This window comes from Chinchilla lanigera, unplaced genomic scaffold (assembly GCF_000276665.1).
Source record: "Chinchilla lanigera isolate Chin_1 unplaced genomic scaffold, ChiLan1.0 scaffold00004, whole genome shotgun sequence".
NCBI lineage: Eukaryota > Metazoa > Chordata > Mammalia > Rodentia > Chinchillidae > Chinchilla > Chinchilla lanigera.
Genome location: NW_004955405.1, coordinates 26,771,351 through 26,787,029, shown reverse-complemented (window position 1 = coordinate 26,787,029; position 15,679 = coordinate 26,771,351). Strand labels below are relative to the sequence as shown.

Here is a 15,679-nt window from a genome sequence, read left to right as displayed (position 1 = left end):
TTCTTCTTTGGAAAAACACACTAATCCATTTAGAAATAAAGGTGACATGAGTTGCAAAACTTACTCCCAAGTGGTTCAGGAAAACAAACTATGTGGGTGTGCACATGTATGTCTGTGTAGAGAGAACCACAGAGGAAATTTGAACTCATAGGGCAAAGTATTAGATTTGAGTAAAGGGCATATTAGTGTTATTTGTACTAGTTTTGCTACTTTTATAAGTGTGAATTTATTTATACATTAATGGCTTTTTAAAATTCTGACATCCATCCATTTCAAAAAGAAGAAAAACCACAGAGGTTAAGTCACTTCCCAGTCACACAGGGTGGGAGACAGACTCTACTCCGAAGTTTCCATGTGCTCTGGTCTATTGTGCTACCTTCTTCTAATAAACAGTAACTGAGCTCTGATCGAATGCTGAGGCCAGTAATTCTGCGGTGTGGTTCCGCAGGACACAGCTAAGCTTGCAGGTTTGTGATGTAGCTTGGAATGTCTTTAAAAAGTATTTTTGCTCTTAGCTGCTCAGCCCTCTACCTCCAGCCTCTCTTCGCTGGGACACCTTGTTATTTGATGTACTGCCCACTGTAATGAGCCATGCTTGTTTGCATTTTAACAAACAGTGGTTTTGTTCTTCTGTTTCTTAATAGCTACCGCCTCCTGGGACACCTTTCTCATGCTATGGAATTTGAAGCCACAAGCTAGAGCTTACAGATATGTGGGTCACAAGGATGTTGTAACCAGCGTGCAGTTTTCTCCACATGGAAACTTACTGGCATCTGCCTCCCGAGACAGAACCGTTAGACTCTGGATTCCTGATAAGTAAGAGGAAAAAACACTTGACTCACTTTGGGTTTAGAAACGTGAAAGAAGGCTGGAGTCTGATAGCTCCTAATGCACTCCCGGGAATGCCTACATTCCCCGGTTAGCTGCGCTTAGCCCGGGTCACATGCAAGGCGCACTGCCCTTATCTTAAAGTTGAACTGTTTCCTACAAGTTTTTCCTCATTTGTAATTTATCTTCTTCTCTGATTGGTATAATTGGGGGAGGGGCTCCAGCATTTCTTACTAAAGTTCTGAAAAAGTATAAATCATTGCATTTGTTATGGTAGTTTCCTGTTATAATAAATCCCTATAAAGGGTTTTGCAAACCCTGGCCAATATAACCTGTTTTAAACAGTTAAGGAGCCAGTGGTTTAAAGAAAATTTTTTCAAACTTCTAAGTTTGTAAATTTCACGTACACATGAAAAAATGAATATTGTGACTTGCCCGCTGTTCTTACATACCAGTTTCAACAATTCCCAGTGTTCTGCCAGTATTTTTTCATCCAACCTCTTGCCCCTTTTCACTGCAGTATTTTTAGAACAAATCCTATACATCCCATCATTTCCCTCCATAAGTACTTCAGAGGATAGGAATTTGGGCATTTCTCTTGAGTCTATTGTGGCAGGATTTGATCTGTAGCATGTGACTAACAGGACCAGGCATTTCCAAATGAAAGATTGCTCACAGGCCCTTCCTTTGCCATGGGCACCTTTTCCTGCCAAGGGAAAAAGTCTGACGTTTATCCTGATGGTAGTAAAAGCTCGGGAGAAGCAACTTATGATAGTGACAATGTGCATGGCATTAAGAAGAGACTGTAAGAGGAAGAGACTGGTTTGGGGTTCAGGAGAAAAAGCGTGTACTGAAATCTTTAACTTTGGGAATGTAGGACTAATTTGTTGTTGTTTGTTCATTTTTGCAGTGCTAGGGACCACGCCAGGCCTTGCATATGTTAGGCAAGTGCTATCCCACACAGCTAAATCCCCAGCCCTGTTTTTGTTCTGTTTTTAATCCTCAGTATACAGCTTACTCTCAGTCTCCCATTGCTGAATCAAGGAAGTCTCTGTAAACAAGCTGTGTAAGGGTGGATGAGCAAAAAGCACACTGAATCATTAGTTTGCGGTGGCCAGTCTAACTACAGCGATATGTGTGTGTAGATGTCTCCGGTTTCTCCTTATCAATCCTGTCACGATAGGGGCAGGGCAATAGCAGATCATGGCAATGAGAAGAAAGCTGGTGTATGAATGATCAGCTATCTGTCACTGCGTAACAATCCCCAAAACTTAGTAGCTTAATACAGAAACTACACTTTCTCACAATTGTATTGGCTGTCTGGATGGGTCTTCTCCCTATTTGATGTTTGCGGAGATTACCGGGCAGCTTCACTGCCCTGGAAGCTGGGCCACACAGTTCCAGGGTCTCCCTCACACCTGGGTCGGTGGTGCTACTCTTGGCTGGGACCCCTGGGTTCAGCATATGCCCTCCCTCCAGTGAGATGATTGGACTGGACTCACAGTGGCAGCCAGCTTCCAGGAGAGCAGAAGCAGAAACTGCTAGACCTGTTAAGGACTAGGCTTGAAACTTGCATGGTGTCATTTCTGCTACATTCTGTGGGTCAGAGTAAGTCACAACACCGGCCCACATTCAAAGGGAGGAGAAACCAGTTAGGTGCACAGCAAATGCCAAGCATTCCTATCTTGGTTTCTTATATGCTTTCTTGTTGAGGCAGGACCCAGTGGTTAGGAAAGCAGAGGGCCTTTTTAAAAAAAAGGCAAGCAGAATAGCATGTGTGTGTGTTTGTGTGCGTGTGTGTTCGCGTGTGTAATGTAGAACTGAAGATCAGGGCAGATGGTGATACTGAGTACATGTATCCTGGCTTCCTGCTTATTGCAGATGCCACACTTCTTCCGTTTTCTGGACTTACACTTGAATTGAGGCCAAACTACTCCTGATTTCTAGTCAATAAAACTTCTCCCCTAAGACTGTATTCAACTAGTCCTGAGTGAGCCTTCCTAATTCTCACTTAATACTGCTTTTGGTTACTTCTGATCTATTACCGTGTATCATGTGATGGAGATTCGTGATACAGTCACCGTTGCCTTCTACCGGGCACTGGAGGGAAAAGCCAGGTTGGATCGTAGAACCTTTAACTACTGATTCTTCCCAGATAAATAAATCACCATTCTTGTTTTCAATACTTAGTTTTTAATAGGGGAAAAACAGGTCTGTGTTTTTAAAGTCTCTATATAAGGTAGTGAAGTAAAATTGTTGTCGGAGGAAGGGAGTAATTAAGCCTGTGTGGCTTGGTGAAGGGGCTCTGGGGACAGGGAATAGTTCAGCCTGAGAAAGCCTGGAGAAGCGTGGCTGCCTTTCAAGCACGGTGGCTGTTCTGAGTACAAAGTTCAGCGCAGTGGCGGGATCCTTCCCTGTAGAGCTTAGGCGTTGTCCTTAATGCTACAGGGAGGGAGCAGTGACACGTGTACACCAGGATCCATATGCCTGCAGGTACACTTTCAGCAGGGTGATAAGCACGGTATGTAGGTGACCGGAGCAGGATAAATGATTAGGCAAGACCAGTTAAGAGGCTTCTGCAATAATCCAGGTGAAAGCTGTTGAGGATACATCTTCTTAAGGCAAGCAGAGCTGGGATGGAAAGAAGAGGCATATTTAAAAGATATTTAGGAAGTGGCCACAGTGTAGGGTTTGCTGAGGTGGTGTGTCTGAGAGAGAGGAAGCGGGCAGAATTGAGTGCGACGTGCAGGCTTCTGGCGTGGAGATAGGGGGCTATTGATCTACCAACAAATGTAGCAAATACAGTATGAGGTGCAGGTGTACGGGACACCAGAGTGAACATGTGAAAATTGGAGACAGGTGTATGTATATCACTAAGTTCTTTTGCCTGGTCCTTTTAAACAATTATGGCAATTTTCCCCATAAGGTATCAATAGTATAATTTCTAAATGAAAAATTCCTAAGTCCTGGACATAATGTAAAATGAAAATGCTGCCAGAACTTAGGAACACTAACACAAATACCACCTTATAACTCCCAACACTACTTAGCCTGCTCCTATTTTAAGTTTTTCTGCTTCTTCTAAATGCCTCAAGTTACTTTCTCCATCTGTTTTTTAGTTGTATTTTTCCCTTGGTAGCCAAGAAAAAAAGTATCTGAAATTTCAGAATGCTGAAGTGCAGTATGTTTTTTTCCATTTACCTTGTGTTTTGTTAATGAGTGTAAGATTGGGCCTACAAAGTGAGCAGGCCTTATTGTGTGTGTGGACCAGGGCCTCAGTTTTCATTCCTGGTGGATGGAAGCACAGGGGAAAAAGAAAGCAGGATCAACCATTTGTAAAGATGAATGACCCGGGATGGCTCCTGCTCCCAGCCCTGACTGCCAGCACCCCCTTCCCTCAGGACCTGTTTGTCAAACACTACCTTGGGGTGACCGATTTCATCAGTCTTGGCTTTTTATAGATTGCCTTTTCCAGGAAACAAACAATAGGACTTAAAGTACATGCTAGAGATTTCTTCAAATTATTTTGCCATCTTCCAGCTAAGCAGCAGCAAATGTGCTGCATGGGCCGGAACAACCTGGGTGTTTCTTGTTAGGTGTCAGTTGTGACTTAAATGAACCAAACCAGTATGAAACATTATTGAGGAAGAGTACAGTGTAACAGCCTTCTCCCACTTCTGTTAGGTTTTGTAAGAGAACCTATTTTGTGTGTTTCAAAGTCTGTATAGTGATTCAGTATTGATTATAATTAAGTGAATTGTCAACATTAAACTGTTTTTTTCCAGGAGAGGGAAATCCTCAGAATTTAAAGCTCACACAGCTCCAGTGCGAAGTGTGGACTTTTCAGCTGATGGCCAGTTTCTGGTTACAGCTTCTGAAGACAAATCCATCAAAGTATGGAACATGTACCGCCAGCGCTTCCTGTATTCCTTGTACCGACACACACACTGGGTACGCTGTGCCAAGTAAGTACAAAAAGTTTCATTGATATGAAAGTTTCCGTTTCCTGCTACAGCCAGTGTTTGCCCCTCACCTCCAGAAAAGGGATTGAGGACATATTCATTCATTCAGTCGAGCGCCCCTGCTTTCATGGAACTTACACACGAGGGAGACAGGCAGGGAACAAATAGGACAATAGTGACAGCCGGTCAGATGGCGATGAGTGTCATGGAGAAAGACAGCTGGGTTGGCAGGGCGTCTGCAGTTGTAATGAGGGAGTTCAGCAGCTGCCTCCCAGAGGGTGCCCTTTGAGCAGGGGCTCGCCAGGGGCCAGGGCGTGAAGGTTGAAGGAGTTTGTGGAAGGAGGTGGGGGTGCCTGGTGGCTGTGTGAGGAACAGCATGAAGCCGCAGAGCCTGGGAGCAGAACAGGAGAGGCCCAGCTGACCAGGGCCGGGTCAAGGGCAGTGCCGAGTGAGGTGAGATGCCACCCAAGTAAGTTTTTCTCTCTGCTGACATTCTGATGGTATTGAATCGCTCTGACTGCTGTGTGGGGAACAGCCTGCCAGAAGTTAGGCCAGAAGCAGGGCTGTCCCGCCCTGGAACAAGAACAGTGGAGCTCCCTGGAACAAGGTCAGTGGAGATTATGGAAATGGATTCTAGATAGAGTCTGAAGTTACAGCCAGCCATACATATCGATCATCAGGGAGCTTGACAATTAGAAAAATATATTGAATATTGATGGATGTAGGCAACTAGAATGTTTCACTTACACTTTGATTAATACTAGCTGTTACATATCCAGTGTGTCCTGTGTGTATCTATATCCTTTCCTGAAAAGTGGTGGTCCATAATAGTCTTCAGACTTATGTATACATCAATCAGTAGAAGGCATGAAGCAACAGTTCTATCTGGAACACGTAACCTTGTCTGGTACCAATTTGGTGTGCTGTTTAGCCAGTGGTCTTATTTTCTCATTGCTAAGACAAAATACTCAGCACCCACAAATTAAAAAAGGAAAGGTTTACTTTGGCTCACATTTTGTAGATGTTTTAGTCCATAGTTGGCTGGCTCCAGGGAATGGGGACATGGCAGAGGAGCACAGCAGAGGAGAAACAGTTTATGGCATGACAGGTAGGAGGCAGCTAGCCTGCCTGCCTTCTTTCCTTTTTTATGCCCTCCAGGCTACAAACCTATTGGTTGGTGCCACCCACACCCAGAGTAGGTCTTCCCTGTAAGTCCAGCATCCACCCCAACTGTGCTAGACCAATCAGTGGACTAGTGCATATCCAGTATCACACGCCTAGGATCCAGGATCACGCACCCAGGGTCCAGTCACTCCCAAAGTCCTGTCAGTGAGCACATGAAGTTTTGAGGGCACATCTGTGTACAAGCCATAATACCTGTGTTTCCTACCACTGCAGTATTAATGAAATAATGGTGGCCCACATGGTTTTTATTTTCTGGTAATAGGAAATACTGTCAAGTTGTTTATATAAGAGAATTTTTCTTGGAAATAAATTGTAAGAGGTATTTTATTCATTGCCCTTGTATTGAATCATCTACATATAATATAATTTAAAAAAAATTATAAGACTAATGTCAGACAAAACAATTTATAAAAAGTCTCCATAATATGAAATTTCAGTCTTCAAAGTATTTTTTTAAATAAGCATAGCACTCTGTGTACCATATATCTGTGTGAAGTGCACAGAAATGAAAGACAGAATCTTGGCCTCCGGGAGCTTACAGTTCAGTGGAAAAATAGGTACTAAATAATTACAATATGTTGTGTCCTGTGAGGAAATGATATACAGGAAGATGAGGGAGTATTTGAATGAGGCATTAAACTGCATTTGTGTGAGGTAAAGTCAAGAAAGACATTCCAGGCCAGAGCCGAAGGAGGGGAAGGGCAAGAGGAGGCCCCAGTGGATTTTATCAGGTGTGAAGAACGTGGAGGGAACGGTACGGCACTGAGAGGACCTGGTGCACTCTGGGAATGTTAATTGCTCTGCTGTGGTTGGACACAGGAAGTGCACTGGGACAGGGTTTTAATATCTTGGTCAGATACCTGCTTGCACCATGTCGCTGCTCTTAGGCAAGTTAATCCGTGGTAATCACGGCTGCTATGCAGAGGAGGAACACGGGTTCACAGTGCTTGGGGTTGAGCAGCACCATAAAGCTGCCTTTCCGCCCGCCGGCACCGTCAGTTAGAAGAAACTGGAATAAGGATCAGTTAGAAGGGTGATGGAACTCGAGCGTCTGGCTGCCTAGCGTCTCTTCCGGCTTTCTTGAGAGCCGTGCTCACATTTCCCCTGAAGATCCAACCTTCCCACATCGCCTCTCTGTCGTGGGCTGACACGGCCCTGTCTTTCCTAGCGGTGGACACGCAGCTCAGTCCTGCCAGTGGGAGCATGGCGTCTCCTACAGGACTGGGTGCTGTTGGAGAGGCTGGTCTTTCCCCTTCGGATTACCTAAGGCTGTGGCTTGTGAGGGACGCTGTCGGCCAAGAACTGGCCTGAGAGTGTGAGAGATAGTGTTGTGGGACAAATGAGAGACCAGCTGGGGCCAGGAGTTGGGAGAAGAAAGGAAACTTTATTCAATGCTAGCCCAGCAGAGGAGCCTCTGAAAGTCCAGCCCCGACTGGAGGGTGTCTCTAGTTTTTATAGGGTAGCAAGGTGTGAGATTACAGAACCGGAAGTGGGCGGTTCATGACGTTTATGGCAGGCACGTGGTGGGACACTGTAGGGGCCAAGATGAGCAGAAGTCATAGCACATGGGGCGGCGAGCACAGCTGCATGTATAATATAAACATAGGAACAATTGGTTGTGCTGGCTGTCAGGGACTGCATAGTAGAATAGTGCGGCCAGGGTTCAAATTTCTGGTTTAATAAATGCAAGAAAATATTCCCTTTTACTTTTTTTCCCCCAAAAAAAGATGCTTGGAAGTGATACTGGTGCAGTTTTATTTTTTTGTTTTTTCTCCGGTACCGGGAACCGAACTCACGACCTTGTGCTTGCCAGGCAGGCGCTTTTGCCGCTGAGCTAAATCCCCAGCCCCTGGTGCAGTTTTAGGAAAGTGCCATCTTCATATCCGGTCAAGACCCCTGATATCTCCACCGTCCACCTCATTGCTTTCGTTTCAGCATCACTGGCCCTTGTCGGTGCTCTCCCTGCTGCAGATTCACCCGCACCTCCACCCCGTTTCCTGTTGCTGCTTCTGTAAAAGGCAGATCTGGTCACGCTGTTCCCAGTTTCAAACCCCTCAGGGCCCCTTTGCCTGCAGGTATGCCCTGCCTTCTTGTGACTACCTGTCCTCCCTTTCACTGTTCACCGGACTGCAGCCGTACAAGGGCTGTCAAGCGGGCAGCCGCCTGCTGAGTCTTCCCCACGCTGCTTCCATTCCTGGGAGTCCCCAGCTTCCGCGTGCTGTACAGTCCTGCTTTGCAGCCCGTCTCCCAGCAGGGGCTCCACACTCTCCCAAGCTGAGCTTAGAGAGGTTCCGCGTGTGCTGTGTAGGAGTCTGTGTGTCAGCCTTGGCCTCTCCCCTGTTAGACTTTGAATTACAAGTGTTGTATTCATAGTCTGTTCTCTTGCTGTCACTGTTCTCAGTTCTACAGATGTGGGACAGAGTAAAGTCAGACAGAATTCCTGCTCTCACGGATTCTCCCTTACTAACGAGGGACAGACAGCAGGTACATGAATGAGCGTGCTCAGGAGAGAAGGAGAGGACGGGGCTGGGCAGGGCTGTGTGACACCCAGGCACGGGGGTGACATTTGAGCCAGCACCTGAGAGAGCTGAGAGAGCTAGGAGGTGGGTGGGAGTCAGAACGCTGAGCGGATCCCTGGAGAGCGTTAGGTGCAGGGTCGGGAGGGCCCAGAGGGACTGGGGGGGCTGCGGTTGAAGGACTGAAGGAAGGGCTCGGCCTCTACTGTGCAGTAACTTTGGTGGTAGTTCTCACAGGCTTCTTCCGAGCGGTCATTTTTGTGGATCTGTTAAGCAAAGTGAGGGCCCTGCACGTGTGTCCCTGAGGAGGCGTTTGCGGCTTTGTTACTTTCCTTGTCCGTTTTCTTGGCCCTGTTCAGACTGACGGGCTGCTTCTCAGTGCACTTCACAGAATGCCTTTATCTTTCTGGTACTGTGTGTTTCTGAGGGAGTTTGGTTTTTTAATCAGTTGTTTTCTTACATCTTGGCATGAGTAATTCGTGTGAAACCCTGCAGAGGCCTCTCTAGAGGAGCCTTCTTTGATAAATAATTTAATACAGTTTTCCTCTTTTCGGCAACTTTCCACACACGCGCTGCACAGCGTGGTTACAGATCCTTTCCCGTACTTTACTATACCCGCTCTTCTGCGCCCAGGTCACTGCGGTCAGAACCAGAGAGGTGAGGCAGAGGCTAGCTGGCGTAAGTGGCCGCTCAGTCTCAACCTCCCGGGCTCTTCGTGCGTCTTCCCGAGAAGTTAGCTTTGATGAGGTGATGCCAGTCCAGGACTCATTTCCAAAAGTCTGCACGACTCAAAATCCTGTTATCACTCTGTGTCCAGAGGTGGGAAAAGATCAGCAGGAACTGAGGCATACTTAATAAATTAGGAGGCTGAAACATAAACCAGGTGCCAGTTTACTTATTTACGATGACAGTGCTAACTGCCCAAGGACACAGAATTTTTGCACGCCTTAGTTAGCACACAGCGAGATCTAATCAGAGGGCTGCTCCGCAGCCTCTGAACTACAGCAAGGGTAGTTTGCTAACAACTTCTCAATGCATTGTTTCCTTGTGTGGGGGTAGTTCTGTGAGCCCATCTCCTCCACATACACATTCCTAAGAGAAAACTGCGTGATCAGGTGTGACAGGGAGGAACTTCTCTCCCGGATGGAGGCATGCTCACCTTTGCCTCTTGCTTTGCTCGGTGCCTCCTCTCTGTTATGGTACCTGTCAGTGAGGCAGTATAGTTGACTGGCTTCAGCAGAGAAGCAGCACAGGGTAGTTAAGAGCATGCGCTCCCTAGCCTGTGATTCTGGCTGTGGAACGTACTTCTCTGGGCTTCAGTCTGCACTTACAAAATGGAACAACGGCAGTACTTTGCTCATGCCATCATTATGAAGAGGAAAGTTAATGAGTGTGAAGTGCCAGTTCACACCGACTATTAACTACCTTCACACGCCAGTCCCTTCGCCTGGGGTTATGTCGAAGTCACCTTGAGGTGCTGTTGAAAAGTCATTTCACGTGTTTGCACAAAGGCTTGGGATTACTACTGTAGGTAACTACTCTCATGTATTGAATATATACTGTGTATTTGACTGTCAGAGAGTAACTTTGTTCTAGGTAGTTGAGGTTGCAATCTCAGCTTTCTAAGTGGAGTTCATAATCTGTCAATTTGTGTAGCTACTCCTGTGATTAGATTGAAGTCCACCGGCCTGCTGTTTTCCATTTGTCCTGTTTCTTATTCCTGTACTGTCATTTTTTTTGGCTTCAGCATCCCATCTAATCTCCTCTACTGACATTTTAGCTTTAGTCTGTGTCTTATTTCTGTGCTCAGCGGTAACCTCTAGCAGTTACAGAATGCATCCTAACTTAGCACAGTCTACTCTTGGATTAATTTTATATATAATGCTAGAACTTACAAAAGTATGTCTCCATTTACCCACTATTGACAACTTTACTTCTAATAGGATATAACCCCACAATATGTTATGCAGCCAATTTTCTCTTCAGGACAGTAACAAAAAAATGTCTTTTATGTTTATCTTTTTATTTACCAGTTCTAAAACTCTTTTATGCGTTTATCTGAATCCAAGTATCCATGTGGTATCATTTCTTTAGCTTGAAAAACTTCACTTACCAGTTTTTATATTGCTGGTCTTCTGTTGATGACTTCTCTCAGCTCTTTCTTTAGCCTTTGCAAAGGGTTTGCTGATATATACAATTTTAGGTTGGTGGGTAAGTTTTAGCACTTTGAAGGTCGTTTCCTATGGTCCATATATTAGATTCCAGAGAGACAGAACCAATGATGCTTATGTACGTACATCGAAGAGATATGAGGAATTGATTTATATGATTATAGCAGCCGAGAGCTGTTACTCAACTGAAATCCAAAGGCCTTAAAACCAAGAAAGCTGAAGGTGTCACTCCAGTCAACACTGAAAGCCTCCACAGGACCGCGACCACTAGTATAAGTCCCGGAGACCAAGAGCTGGAGAGCCTGGACTTCTGATGTTAAGGCAAGCATTGAGTGTCGCCCTGTACTCCAGAGGAAGGGCCACTTTGCCTTTGCGTTTTGTTCTCGTAGGGTTCCTGGCAAATTCCACGGTGCCCACATACACTGGGGGTGGTTTCCCCAAGCAGCCTCCTCAGACCTACACACTGACCTTCTCTGGAAACACTGACACAGTCACCCCAAAGTAATACTTTTGCAGGCTTCAAATTATTCCTTAATGTTGTCAAATTAGCACCTAAAATTAACCACCTCTGTCTGAATACTTATGTCCCCCAAAATTCATGTGCTGAAACCTTGACCCCAGAGGTGATGGTGTTAGAAAGTGGGTCCTTTGGAAGTGATTAGATCCTGAGGCCAGAGCCCTCATGAATGGGATTCTTGCCCTCGGAAAGGAGGCCCCAGAGAGACTCCTGCCTTTTCCACCGTCTGAGGACACTGAGAAGGTGCCAGGCCATCGCCAGGCAACCACTCTGCGAGCTTGGGCGTCCCAGCCTCAGAACTGTGAGAAATAAATCTCTGTTGTTTACAAGCCACCGGGTCCGTGGGCTTTAGTTACTGAGTCACTTACTGCGGCATTAGCCCGTTCTCTTCTGGCTTGCGCTGGCTTTTTCTGTGTGTGAAGGCAGCAGTCATTTTACTGATATCACACTGTATGTCATACTCTTCCTCTGCTGCGCTAACGTCTTTTCTTTTTAGCAGTTTGACCACGAGGAGTCTAGCAATCATTTTATATATTTTTATTTTAGTTCACTGAACTCTCCAGATCTATGAATGGATATTTTTTGTCATATTTGGAAAGATTTTTATATTTTTTTCATTTATTTTTTCTTAATTTCTCATCTCTTTTTGAGACCCTAAATAAACATTTGACCACTTGATGTTGTTACAGTACATTGACTTTGTTCACTTTTTTTAAGCTTATTTTTCCTCTGTGTACTTAGTTTGCATAGTTTCTGTTGGCCTTTCCCGAAATTCACCATCTTTTGTATCCAGTCTGCTGTTAAGCCTAACACTCATTCCTCTGGTAAGAGGCTATTAGTCCGTTCATGACGCTTACTTTTAAATCCTCAAACATGAGTGAGGCGCAGTGGTGCACATGTGCAGTCCCCGCTCTGGGAGGCTGAGGCAGGAGGAGGATACATTGAGCCCAGGAGTTTGAGGTCAGCTGAGACTTTGTCTCAAAAAAAAAATTCCTTGAATATATTTATAATAGTTGTTTTACAGTCGTTTCCTGCTAATTCCAACATCTCTGCAGTTTCACAGTTTCTAAGTGAATTTTTTCTTCTTTATCCATCCTGTGTTACTTTTGTTTTTATTGTATGCCCAGCTATTGCTAAATATTTGAGAATACAGATTGTGCTATTGTTTTGTAAAGAGTATTGAGTTTTATTCTGGTAAGAAAATAACTGTCTCCTGGCACAGCTAGAATTTGTTGACACTTGGATTATTTAGCCTTTGTCAGGTGGATTTAGAATAGCCTTTACTCATGGCTTACCAGGTCATTTGGCCTTTTTAGGGTCCCAACTATGTATACCTGGGATGTTCAGCAAAGTTAGGACAGAATTTGAACGCCGCTCAGTACTATGTAACCTCTGTAATCTTTGTTGAGCCCATAGTCTCCCAGGAGTTGTTCTCTGCCAAGTCTTATTGCCCTGTGTCCGAGCACCTTTTTATTGACCAGGCACTTGGGAGGACTCCTGGAGAGAAGTTCTAGGGGTTCTGTTCTCTGTAGTTTCTCTTTCATACCTTATCCTCAGAATTCCATTCTTTGAATTCCAGCACCTCTGAATGGATTTATTTCCTTTGCCCGGTGTGACTGCTGTGTCCTTGTACCGTACTTGGAAATTGTTCCCAGGGAGAAATCTAGCATGGATTTTGTGTTCATCTTACACATTCCTCATCACTCAAGATTCACAGTCCTGTGCTGTATCTTGCCTACTGCCTAAACACAGTTACTTCACACATATTGCCTAGTTGTATGATTGTTTATGGTTGGGGAATGTGGTAGATTGACATCTGGTAGGCAACTTGTAACACCCAGCTGAACTGAATTAACGTGGTGCTGCGTGTGAAAGGTCCACCTGAGGATTGTTGCCAACAGCATAGGAAGAGAACTGGAGGGAAGATGGTGTGCTGTTGTTTCTCCTGGAGAAGCTTGTCACGCTGGCGTTCCTGATATGAATTTAGCTGTTCTCATCATCGGAGGAGCTCGGGTCCTTCCTGTTGCTGAGGATGGCTGCAGTTCTTTTTGGGGGAACTCTGGTCCTTACTTTGAGTGTCGCTTCCTGGCTCCAGTGCAGATCCCTCAGCCTGCTGGAACAGATCCTTCCTCTCGTTGGTGTAGAATATCTAGCTTCCAGCACTGACCTTTGGGCCTTCCCAGTGCAGATCCTTGATATAGACTTGCATGAAACATTGTCATGGGCTCTAGGCCTCCAGGTGGCCTTACAGAGGATAGTCCTGTGGAATCCAGGCCCTCAGCTGGATTCTTTGGGTCTCTAGTGCATGGACAGATCTCCTGCACTCTTCTGCATTTGATTGTTTAGGTGAATGTTATAAAATAATTCTATAAATTATATGTCCTGTATTAAACCATTTCCCTTGCAAACCCTGACTGCGACAGGGAATAAGTTTGGTAGCCATTGTTGTTTCCCTACCCATGGCCAGAACTGGAAGTTCTGTGAAAGAGTTAATGAAACCTGACAAACTAATTTCAGCGTAAACTTAATGAATAAGTGTGTAAGAATAGCTCAAATTAATTGATAGGAAAACTGGAGGAGACTTGTCCATCAGCCCTTGAAACATCCCATAAAATTGTATTAGTTAAAATATGGTAATAATAGTACAGGATTAGGAAAATAGGGGATATTCCAGAAGCAGACCCATGTAAATATGGAAAATTATGACAAAGGCAGCATTGCTAACCAGTAAGGAAATATATGGTCTATTTAATATGTAATTAATATTAAATTAATAGACTGGATTTCTATTTTAAAAGTATTTAATGGGATCTTTATTTTACATTATATATTGTACATGAATTCAAAAATTAAACATTAGAAATTGTCCAAATGATATTATTACTCCCAATGCATGGACAGCGTATTTAAGTGAACACAGAGAATAAACAAAGCAATTGCTTCTCCATTTAGTATTTGTTTTTTAAGTGTAAGAATGGACTTAAGTAATTGAAATTCTTTGTGTCCATGCCCCGTACTTTCTAGGCAGTTACTCCTAGATACAAGACTACTCCATGTGGCAGTGAGACGGTACCCGTTAGTATGAGGAAATGAATATAGTTTAATTCTCTGTGCTAACAATTGTTTATAACCATGCATCTTAACTTACAAAAATATTTTACCGTAGTCCATCTATTGGTAAATACATTTATGCTTTTGAAATATAAGTTAATATAATCTTTTTAGAAATGACTTTGTAAAACTATCAATTTTTATTGCAGTGATTCCTCAACAAGTAATTTATCCTGTCCTTTTGTACTAAAGGTTTTGCTTGCAGTGTAATTTACAATGATGAGAATTTAGAAATAACTAATTTTCCCAAATTAGGTAAATTATCATGTGGCCATGTTACAGTATGTGGGGAAAAAATGATTATAGACTCATGATTGTAATACAACTGACCTATGCATGAACAAAAGATAAAGTAGCTAGCACATACAAAATGTTAAATGTGACTTTTGTTTGGTTGGTGAGATTTTCCAATTTTAAAACTTTTTATGTTGCTCAATTTAAAAGAAGTAACTTTTCTTGAAGTATTAGTGAAGAACACATTTATTACTTGAAGTGTATATTCAAGGTAGGGAATATTATCTCTTTTTAGTAACAAAAGATTTTCTTTCTCAAATTTTAAATTGTTGTAACCCTCTCTTTAAAAAAAAAAAATGATGTACATTATGTGGTAACATAGTTCTTCATGGTGGAAAACAGAGATTAAGAATCAGAGAACTTGGGGGCTGGGGATTTAGCTCAGCGGCAAAAGCGACTGCCTGGCAAGCGCAAGGTCGTGAGTTCGGTTCCCGGTACCGGAGAAAAACCAAAAAAAAAAAAAGAATCAGAGAACTTTTCCAGCATTGTTGGTTTTCCACATTAATTTTAGGGATAAAAATCTGCCTTTAATTTTCAATTATTTGTAATATTGGAAATGATCTTTTGACCTTCTGAAATGCAGCTTTTGTTTTTGATGGTGGTAAAATAGAGACAGTTTTCAACTACGATGTGTCTGTTCCACAGTACGCCCACCATAAGCCGGAAATGTTAAGTGAAAAGTATTTTTAGTGTGTCTAACCTACTGGACGTCCTCGCGTCGCGGCACAGTGTGTACTGTCGCGTCCCCTGGTGGTCGGGTTGCTGAGGAAGAGCTGCAGCTCGCTGCCGCAGCCCAGCATCAACACGGTGCATCAACACGGTTTGTATCTCCTCACATTCGCTTAGGAAGAGGTCAAAATCTGCAATAGTGTTTCTACTGACTGCATACCGCTTTTGCACGCTCACACAGTTGAAAACTCAGACCAAGCATCATAAGTGAGGGACCCCTGAATAACATAACATTTACCATTTTAACCATTTTTATGCGTACACTTCTGTGGCTTTAAGTACATTCACATTGTTGTCTATTACATTGGAAAGATTTTTTTTTTTAGTATATGGAAAATATTTTAAATAAAAACTTTCCTTGGCTAT

At 43.8% G+C, this 15,679-nt stretch overlaps 1 protein-coding gene across 2 annotated transcripts in view; it reads left to right on the top strand.

Moving 5' to 3' along the window:
- Positions 1-644: 644 nt before the first annotated feature.
- Positions 645-15,679, top strand: part of Poc1b (POC1 centriolar protein B) — a 66,107-nt gene continuing 51,072 nt past the window's right edge. For both annotated transcript variants that reach the window (XM_005374437.2, XM_013518180.1), the window contains exons 1-2: positions 645-816; positions 4,614-4,793. In XM_005374437.2, the coding sequence (XP_005374494.1) occupies positions 671-816; positions 4,614-4,793 (326 nt within the window). In that variant the 5' untranslated portion in view covers positions 645-670. The remainder of the gene's footprint in view (positions 817-4,613; positions 4,794-15,679) is intronic.